The 10,579-nt window shown below is 35.9% G+C and overlaps 1 protein-coding gene across 1 annotated transcript in view; it reads left to right on the plus strand.

Moving 5' to 3' along the window:
- Positions 1–10,579, plus strand: part of LOC113233168 (division abnormally delayed protein) — an 87,021-nt gene that overhangs the window by 53,054 nt on the left and 23,388 nt on the right. The window contains exon 2 of the mRNA XM_026468184.1: positions 7,514–7,657. Within this exon, the coding sequence (XP_026323969.1) occupies positions 7,514–7,657 (144 nt within the window). The remainder of the gene's footprint in view (positions 1–7,513; positions 7,658–10,579) is intronic.

Raw genomic sequence — 10,579 nt, forward strand, 5'->3', positions numbered from 1 at the left:
ATAGAATTATTTATTTCGGACCATGATCCATAATAATGTTAGTAATGAATACCAAAGATCCACGAATTCACTAACCACTAATCGACACTCAACAATAATGAACACCCAGTAATTGACAAGTGTCAACGTATGTGTGTTTCTTATTGGTAAGTACCAATAAGAAACGTAGTAGCAGTAGAGCTCGTTGTGAAAGAGTTCGTCCAGTCCAGGAAAAATATGCCACCTTACCTATTTCTGCCGCCAAGCAGTAATGTGAGCGTTACTACGTACCGGTGCCGGTGAAATTACAGGCACATGGGACTTGTCAACTTTTGTCTCAGGGTGACAGGCGCAGTGGCAGTGCCCCTCGGATCTTTGCGTTTTTAAAGCTCTGAGTGGCACTGCAACTGTTATGGACAGGAGTGTAGCTTACTACCAGGCGGCTTACACGGCTTGTTCGTCCCGTCAATTAATATTGTAAAAAAAGTATTATTATGGTAGAAAATTTTGTCCTAAATCTTATTAGAAATATAAAAAAAGATGTCGAACACTGGTTCTAGTCGGTCAGTAGCGCCACCATATTAATGCATATAATCTTGCTGTCTGCAAGATTCAGCTTTGTAGCATCATTATTTGGTAAACGTTTTGGTACGTTAATATGTACCGGACAATATCACAATACATTTAATCACAACTCTATGAAGCCTAGGATAATACTAGCACCGGTACAATTTGCGGGTGCTTTAGGTTTCGCCACACTGCCACTATTTACGTTCTGTTTTGATGCATTCCAACATATATTACGTTTTGCGCAATAGGCGTTTAAGTTTCATACAAAATTTACTGTTCATGTAATGCAAATGCAACATAATTTACGAAGCGGTTTGAACACTTATGAGCGTTATGTACGTCACAGGTGAACTTTTGTAGTATTTTTTTCTTTATAGATTGGTTGGTTTTTTTGGTATCCTAAAAATAAATAAATAAAATAACGCGCGCACACTCATTGCCCCGCACTAGGTAAACCCTGTATCGCAGGTGCCATGGTCACACACATAGAGAACCACAAATTGCATCCATATTGACGAAAGAAATAAATGTAGGTACCATACAAATATTTCTCCCGGCCCGGGAATCGAACGTTGGACCTCTGCTTGGCAGTCCAGCATGGTAATTGTTCGACCACGGAGGCAGTTAATCAATATTTAGACAACATCACATACATTGCTCTGATCGCAAAATAAGTAGCTAAAGCACTTCTATTATGGTAATCGGAAACAACGACGGTATTACACACCCAGACTCTAGACAATATGGAAAATTTTTTTTTTTACTCTTACCCGGCCGGAGATCGAACTCGGGATCTCAGAGATGCTGACATCATGAAAACCGGTGTGCAAGCCACTCGACCACAGAGGCCGTCAAAGATATTAACAAACATTTAGAATACTTTTTTGAAGTATTCTATTATTACATATCACTTTACTTAATACAGTGCAGCAGTGAAGCAATATTGAAATGACCATAGACGATACGAAACATTCTTTCATATCGAAAGTTCTTAATTAGTTTAAATTTCAGGTTCTCATTACGGCTAGCTGGTTGTTGGTTTTATATATTTATTGCATCGTTCATTTTCAATGGTTCGTTTGTTCTAGGTATATACGATTATCTAACGCCTCGTTGTGCACTATAAAGAATATAATATTGCATGGTACAGCATCTCATTTTTCTTTATCACACAAGCACGTAATATTATACATTACTAATGCTTTCGAGTCTTAAGTATAATGTACATGGTAATCAAAGGAAACTATAAATTCCAGAAAAGGAATATAATTAAATTGCCACATTCCATAACTCTAACGTTCGCGTGCAAAAGGCTTAAATCGGTATTTTTGCAGTGCGCGCGAGCACTACCGGTAAGAAAATGCTATAAACGTCTACCGAATGGCCTATTACTTTAGCTCAGAACAAACGGTTTTGCTCGCATTTCGCAACAAGAAAAATAAATTATTTTAAATGGAACATCATTCATCTTCTATTACGTAATGGGAAAATTTAAAATACACGTCTCATATCGTCGACAAAATTTGAAAACCTCGTAACTCCGTGTTTGAACGAAACCCTTTTTTTACTCATAAAGCACAATATCGGGCAATTGAAGTTCTAAATATAATTTGTAGATCCTTTTTTACTTATAAAATAATCATGAATTGTCGTATCATTTTTCTAGCAATTCTGTTTTTTGTGCCTGTTCAAAAGTTCATATTAATGGAGGTTACGAGGTTTACGAATTTGTGTAAGTTCGACGATAGTAAGTTCTTATAATTTTCGCAAGCACTAATTCTATTAGCAGTATCTTTATCTGTATTTATTAAATATATAATATTAATTTGTATATTTCCTTAATACCCAATTTGTTACAACACAAAACGAAATGTGTTTATTATAAACGCAACAGTTACAGCCCGTAACTGCCGCATTGCACTTTCGCAATGCATAAAACTGCACTAGGCGGAATTACTAAAGCCTGGTATTTACAGCTATTTATGTTAATTTCCCTTTTATTGCCCCTCACTGCTGTTGGTCAGTGACCTTTGATCTTTGATTAATTAAAAATAAAAGTTTAACGGAGTCGTAAAATAAAAAGGTTTTTAGTTCTTAGCGTTACGTTTACTGTATGATTGTGGTGAAAATCGGATTACTCACCAAGGAAAGTAATTTTTAAGAAAATTCATTGATTTTCTGTGTATTTTGATACCTTCATTGTTTATTAAAAAGCCGTGGTAGTCTAATGGTTTGAACTATCAAGTCTTATGCAGAGGTCTAGGGTTGGAATCAGGGCTTGCATCTCTCAGTTTCTCGGAATTTACGTACGAAATTTACCAAGAGCTTTTCTGCCAAGGAAAACATCGTGATGAAACCCGCACGTTGAAGAAGGTTCGCAACCCTCGGAAAAACGTGTAAAGTTCCCAATCCGCACTGTGACAGGGTAATATGGCCTAAGCCCTCGCCTGAGGAGACCCGTGGCTAGCAGTAGGACCTATAAATGGGTTGTTGTTGATAATGATGATGATGATTCTTTATTGGGATCACGTCAGAGTTTTGACAAACTTCTCATACATTATAAAAAAAACATTGCAAATTGAAACATTTAATCCAAATAAACTACGCCAAGCTTAGTGAGAATGGGTACATAGGAGTGCCAGTGCGTGTGAAACCTCAGCAGTGCCGATAAATAAATTATCCGTCCTAATGGACTAGCCGGCTCCATCCCCTAAATACTTTACTACACAATTCTACTCTCAATCTAGTCCTAGAGTAACCAGTATATTTTTAGATCATCGTAGCTATTTTAAACTTGCTATCAGATGAGATCTTAAGAATAAAACTTTATATTCCCTTTAAAATTTGAATTGAAATGTAAAGTGTTCGTGTCTGCGGGTACATAAACATTCAAGAAGAATATTACTTTTTGAAATTACAACATGTCAAAACTATAAAAGTGAAGACAAAGAACTAAGGATAAAGACGTCCATAGTTCAAATGTAAATAGGAACAAAGCTCAGAACATATTATTTTCGATCGAGTGAGCAAAATGAAAACCATAACAAATTATTATGGGACACGCGATCATGCCGTAGATTGGGATCGGAAAGTTATTCCATTAATATGTAGAATAATCCTAATAATCTCCAACGCATGCGGCAGCCGATCCTCCAGTAATGGTTAGCGATATCATTTTATAGTTCCCGCTTATAGTGCATACAGATGAGGGCGTAAACTGGTCACCGTAAATATTACTACGGATTAAATGTAATTGGTTTTCATTAAAAAGCCGCCCGGTGTAAATAAAAATACTGATTTTTCGAGTTAGTATCATTATATCTAACTGCAAACATATTATGGGTGTCCTGTGAATGGGCAAATGTATTTAAATTTAATTAATAGCTTATATTGTTGTAATAGCCTATGTTATGATTACGATAAAAACCAGATAATTATGTAAAAAAGACATGACTCAATCTCTGCCCGGTTTGATTTTTCAACGTACAAGAAAGGGCTCACTGCTCGCAAAAAAGCGTTGGAAAATATTACATCGATAATTTAGTTCAGTTTTTTATTCTTTTATTGAGACGTGTACCACTTGATTACTTCATACTACAAACAAGAATGTATTCTTGCAAACTGCAACTTCATTCTCACCTACGGAATTAATATCTATTATTAGATATTTTCGTAATTTTATAAGTTACTATGTTATTAAGCCCACAATTAAGAACTTGTGACAATCAAACATGTGTGATGTACAAATAAATCAAGCAAAATACATTCACGAATATGTAAACAGTGAACCAACTATATTATTCTATAATCATTAAGAATTAATGGCGGATGTTGAATGTTCTTTTTTAATTTTATTGCATCGGAGACAATCGGCAGAATATTCATGAGGCGTGGGGCCTACACTGCTTGAGAAGCTTTTAGAGAAAAGAATTCTATTAACATATATATTTTTCAGACCAGTTGCGTGTTGAGTTTGCTAAGTTTTAGTGTGCTTTTTAGTTTTAGACTGCAGACGTCATACTTACTTTCAATCATTATTAGGTAGCCATAATACCTTTTTAATGTGTATCTTATATAAATTGCAATCATCAGAGTTATGATTTATGGACCATTGAGCTAACTGTTGACAGCTTTACGATTTTGGAATGCATGTTTAAAATATAAACTTTTAAAATAAACTGGTTACTCAACTAATTAGTATAAGTGGTTTGAACCTATCCATATTCTGAGCGCTTCGGTGTATGTTTAAGAAGCGGTTAGTTGTTGATTGATAGATGTCTAACCGTAGTTAACAGCTTTATTACCGATCTAGCTGCCGTAAACTTGCGTTAGATTTATGATGACTCACACTAATAAACCGGGTGTAATCTATAGGGATTGACTGTACAGCACTCATCAGAAGAGAATATCATAAAAGCACTACTTAAGGTAGTAGTAGGACATAATTGTTATGGTGACTATTTATGAAACTTCTGTGTTGAAATTTAACTTTTCAAAGTGTAGGATTCGGTTATCAGTATAAAAGTGTCTTCATTACCAAAGTGTACAAAAAGCGATGAACAGTTCTCAGAGTAAAACAGAACACTAAATAAATATTCGAAGAGGTTTCTATAAGTTCTATATAGTAGGGCATATCGAATTGGCCCCGCTATGTCTGGGGCTGCGGCCTTGGCGAACGACACGGCGGCGGGCGGCGGCGGTGGCGCGCGGCGGCTCGCTGGCTGCCCGCATTATAGGATAATAGCCGCATTATCTGTACTTACCTAGCTAGTGGATGTAATTATGAACCTCATTCAGGGAAAGATATGGGTTTTATTGCGAGAAATTGAGTCATCAAAATGATATTGATTGGGTAATAAAAAACATGGCCAGTGATGTAAGGGTGTTTTTAAATTAGACGCTCAATTGCAGTCGCAGCTGGTGTGGTGCACCGAGTGCACGAGTTTATTTTTTGCCCACAATGAATGAAGATCATATTCAAGATTGTATCGATAATAAACCCTGCAATGTATTTTTTCTTGTAACATTTATTTTCGCTATTTTAACAAAATAAAATTATTTATTCATTTTGTACAACTTATGTTGGCAAAATTAAATCATTAATAACTTCAATTACCGAACGCTTACGTTCGTATGTTCCTTATTTTTTTTTTATCCGTTTTAACAAAACATGCAAAAGTAATGCTTATTCGTCAGACCCCTTCGTGTAAATAAATTCAGAGGTGAAACTAATTAAAAATTTGATCGCATTTCAGAAGCGCGTGTGAAGCGCCAAAGTCGCGCCGCAGACGAGCCACTGACGCGGAACTACAGCACTTCTACATACAAGCGTCTAATTTATCTTTGAAGCTTCAAATGGTTGTTGCATGAGAGAAAATTGTTTAGTCTCCGAGAAATATGTAATATTATTTTTATCAATTTCGTAGACTTTTTGGCGAAATATTAATAATATACGTCCGCCGGTGTTTGGACTCCTACATGTCTGGCATCGCGTCACACAAGAATGCGTTCAGCCTTGAACCTTCGCCACCGACGGCGGCCAGTGGCGGCCAGCGGCGGCCCGACGGCTATCAGACACACTGCTTGTGTCTATCACTTTTATTTTTGAACTTTTTATAACACAATTAGTAAATAAATTTTATTAACACCTCAACTTGTTTAATGTTAGATGCGAGTTTAATATTAGATACCTATACCATTTTCAGTAAAACATATGAAACGTAACTTATGCGTAACTTAAAAAAATGCAATATAAAGTCTTGTTTACCCATACCCCGAAATTTTTAACAAAAAAAAAAAACTATAAAAGAGGCAGGCAACATCCCAAGCAGCGGGTATTACAATCGCAGTAAACGACGTTAGAGAGATTGGCAATTAGCAGTGGTCGCTGGTGACAGATCGCGGAGTGACGAGGGTCTTCCTGACATTCACATAGACACTCATATGCCTTGATTGTTTATTTTGAATTATGAATATAATCTCAATCAAACTTAGCCTAATTTTGTCAAGCATTATTTACGCGATTTATTTAGCTGGAAACTCGACATACGAACATTTTAAACAACTTTTAGCAACGATGTTGTCATAAGATCCCTTGTTGTTTGTCGTCTTATAGGTGTAATTGTTTACATATTCTATAAGATACAATTGCATTCCAGTGAATTAAACTTGCTCCCTACGGACAAGAGTCGTAAAAAGGAAGGTTCGTAAATTGACAACCTTTTTGACTTACTCTGGGAAAATTGATGTAGCACAGTTTATAACAAAGAATAGTAATGGTTTATTATTGGGTTCGAAACGTATATAGTACGCATTTTCGTAAACAATGGCTGTCTATGCAATATTTAGTTACCTACCGACGTAGCCCTTTCATATTTCTTTGAAAAATGTACCCTCTACTAATTAAATAGTGTTAAAATATGCAATTTAGCAGTTTGTATAGCTTAATCTGTGGCTGACAGTACTATACAATTCGCACGAAATATATCTTTAAATAAAAATAAAAATCCTACTCCTCTACTTTGTTTACAAGCTATGTGTAAATCGATTTTCAATGTACGAGCATGAGAAAACGAGTTCTGTATGTATATGAGCTTCATAAAATTTTACATTTCCAAAGTAGCATAACCATTATTAGCATTATGATCTTATTTCGCTTCTTTTGAGCGACCCGAATAAGTAACATTGTTTCAATAATAATGTAATAATATTGAATATATTTAGTTTTACAAAGATAGATTTTAGTCTTATAAGCTCTATTCTGTACTACGGTGAACAGGGCTTTGTCTGCGACGTATGATTATCTTCAGCTAGGAGCATGTAGACATTCCAAGTTCTGTTTAAGGAGAACTCTTTAAAGAAACTTCCCCATGCTAATTTACAGCCGGATTGGAGCAAGTCTTTCATCGGCCGAAATATTTGAATCTTCCTACTCATTCCTTTAACGGATTTATTTTGCTCACAGGTTCAATCTGCGGCGGCAACTGCTGCGGACGAGGGCGTGAGTTGCGCTTGCGCAGTTCTTTGCGACGCTCGGCAGAAGCACGGGTCTTCGCCGACATTAGGCCACTGGCTGAGCTTCTGCTCTCCACTCGAAGGACTCAGCAACGTAAATACTATTTTATTTCACTGTATCTAGCCATAGGGGAGGCCTATGTCCAGCAGTGGACTGCAATAGGCTGATGATGATGATGATGATGTATCTAGCCATATGACTTACCTATATTATACTTTTAAGCAGTAGTGCACTTACTTATTTCTGCCACCAAGCAGTAATGTAAGCCGAGTTCTTAGTAGTAATGTAAGCATTACTGACTTTCAGTTTTGAAGGGTAAGAAGGGTCCTGGCGAAATTATTGGCATATGGGACTTGTCAATTTATTTATCAGGGTGACGGGCGCAGTGGCAGTGCCCTCGGATCTTTGTAATTTAATGTTATGGCCAGGCATGTCGCTTACCACCAGGCGTATGACTTGCTCGTCACTTGGTATTAGAAAAAAAATGACAAATGTGTTCTCTGAAACGTTTATAATTTGATAGTCTAGAGTAATGCTATTAAGGGATTCGAAATTACTGATAAAGAGGCGACAATTGATGCTGTATAAATTCTTTGATATTTTTGGCGTCACATGAATATGTGCGATACGGACAAAAAATAAAAGAGGAGTTTTTACGTGACTTGAATTGAAACAGTTTGAAGTTCTTTTGTTGTCGATATTTTCTGAACTAGGCATTACATTTCATGGTTGCACTAGATCGAATTCGGTTTAAGTCCATTTTATTGCTCGGTAGATACTGTAGTATTGTCCTGTTCTGAATACAAATTCTGTCTAGAGAGTTTTTAGTAGAATTGTACCTATTGACGACTTATTGCGTGCATCTTATTAATAATATTAATATCATCATTAATATTATTAATAATATAAATTAATAATATTAATGAGGAAACACGCCGTTGAGCTATAACTGACGATTTATTTACTAAGTATATGATTTTGAAAAATAGAAGTTATGACATATATATACACGTATGTGTAATATCAAAACATAGTCAGGCCACGAACTACCTAAACCCTACACCAGCTGTTTAAAATCAATAAATACTTAAGCTTTATTATAATTATTAATACAAAGATCGAACACTCAGAAAAAAATCCTTCGATCCGACCAGATTCGAACCGACGTCTTCTAGCATACCGTGCCAGACGCTATACCAACTAAGCACGGAACGAACCAGCGGACTTCACGAATTTTTTTAAGTGCATGTTGTCGTGTCTTTGTATTTGGTTTTTCAACGACTTTTTAGTCGTAGCGCCATCTATGAGAAATCTATGAAAGTTTTATCACCCAGTTAGATACCTCTGCAGCTACCGGCCCTGGCGAGAGATGTCGCTATTGACTGTATTTTAAATTTTTATTGAATTGATATTCAATTATTTTTGTGAAATTACTCCATTAGTTTGTTATAATTATTAATACAAAGATCGAACACTCAGAACAAATTCCTTCGATCCGGCCGGATTCGAACCGACGTCTTCTAGCATACTGTGCCAGACCGTATCATATCATATCAACTTATATATAGAGGGTTGAAAAAAATCTTGTCTTTTCATCTCTTCTGCTGTTGTTAAACACCTTTTGGTCTTCGCCGTCTGTGCATGCGCATATAAAAACACAACCATAGCTTACATACCCGCACCCCATACAATAATCACTTCCATGGATCAAAATACACTTCCATGAGAATGTTTTTATCCACGGATCCATAGAAGTAACCTTCACAGCAGTGACATTTTCCATTAAAATATCAAAAACTATCAAAAATATAAAAAAAAAATTATTCAAAACTAGGAATGGACATATAAATTCAGCCATGTGTTTTTGATAGAAAAACACGTTAAAGTTGCAAAACTGAAGTGCGATTGCGATTGCGTGAATTTAATTAATTTAAATTGCATCGTATATTTTGTGATTGCCTACATTTTTCTATCGCTAGAACAATCCTCATCGATATCCTTCTTGAACTATACAAAACCCCTGAAAACATCCCGCTATCTTTACCAAATCTCCTGAAAAATCAAGAATGTTATCCAATTTTAAATATTTCGTAAGAAGCACTATCGAAGACATTTCATTTTAGTAATGGAATACAAGAAAAAACAACTCTCAAGTCTTGGCTGTGTAGCGCATTAGTGCCTTTGGCTTTTTCAAGGGAAAAAACAGTACAAAAAAAAAACCATATCTATATAACATTGACTTACAAATAAATGGACGACGGGTCTAATACAAAAACCACGAAAAAAATGTCCCAAGTCAACCTATTCGAAATTTAAATTGTTATGTCATCGCAGTATCGCGCTGTCCGTAGAACAAATGAAGACTAAAGCGGAGTGTCGCGCTCTGTATACGATTTTAGCGCCTTACAAGTGCGGACACTTTTTAGCGCGGACCCGACGTCCATATAATTGTAAGTCAATGCTATATAACGACGAGTTTTGAAAATCGAAGATCAAAATGAAACTTACTCGTAGATGTTTGCACTGCAAGCCGAGACTTTTCCATCGTCTAAGGCCGAGACTGACATCTGAGTCAAAAGATGGCGGCTGTGTCTTTTTTGCGTTCCAGACGCATTCAGATACAAGCACGATATTTAAATAATTATGGTTGTGTGACATACATCCATGGATGGGACAAAAAAGTTGATCACATATTTAATATTTAATTTGACCATCTGAGGAATTACCTATTCGATTTAGATATATACATGTTTCTGTTTATAATTAATAGAAGTATTTCAGTTAATATTGTCATTTATTTTTACGTAATTCTTCGAAAACAAGATTTTTTCCCTTGCCAAGGTGATGTGGTTAGACACACGTGCGGGACATTTTCGAAGTTTTGAAAATTAGTAAATAAATATTAGGGGTTAAAGTATGAAATTGCCGTTTTATTGCAATAGGTTCTTTGAATTTTCATAGAATCTTCATGGTTTGAGGTTTTCGAATGAAACTTTTTTCAAATGGTTTCTGTGA

Source organism: Hyposmocoma kahamanoa, unplaced genomic scaffold (assembly GCF_003589595.1).
Source record: "Hyposmocoma kahamanoa isolate Upper Pololo Valley unplaced genomic scaffold, ASM358959v1 78, whole genome shotgun sequence".
In the NCBI taxonomy this organism is placed as follows: domain Eukaryota; kingdom Metazoa; phylum Arthropoda; class Insecta; order Lepidoptera; family Cosmopterigidae; genus Hyposmocoma; species Hyposmocoma kahamanoa.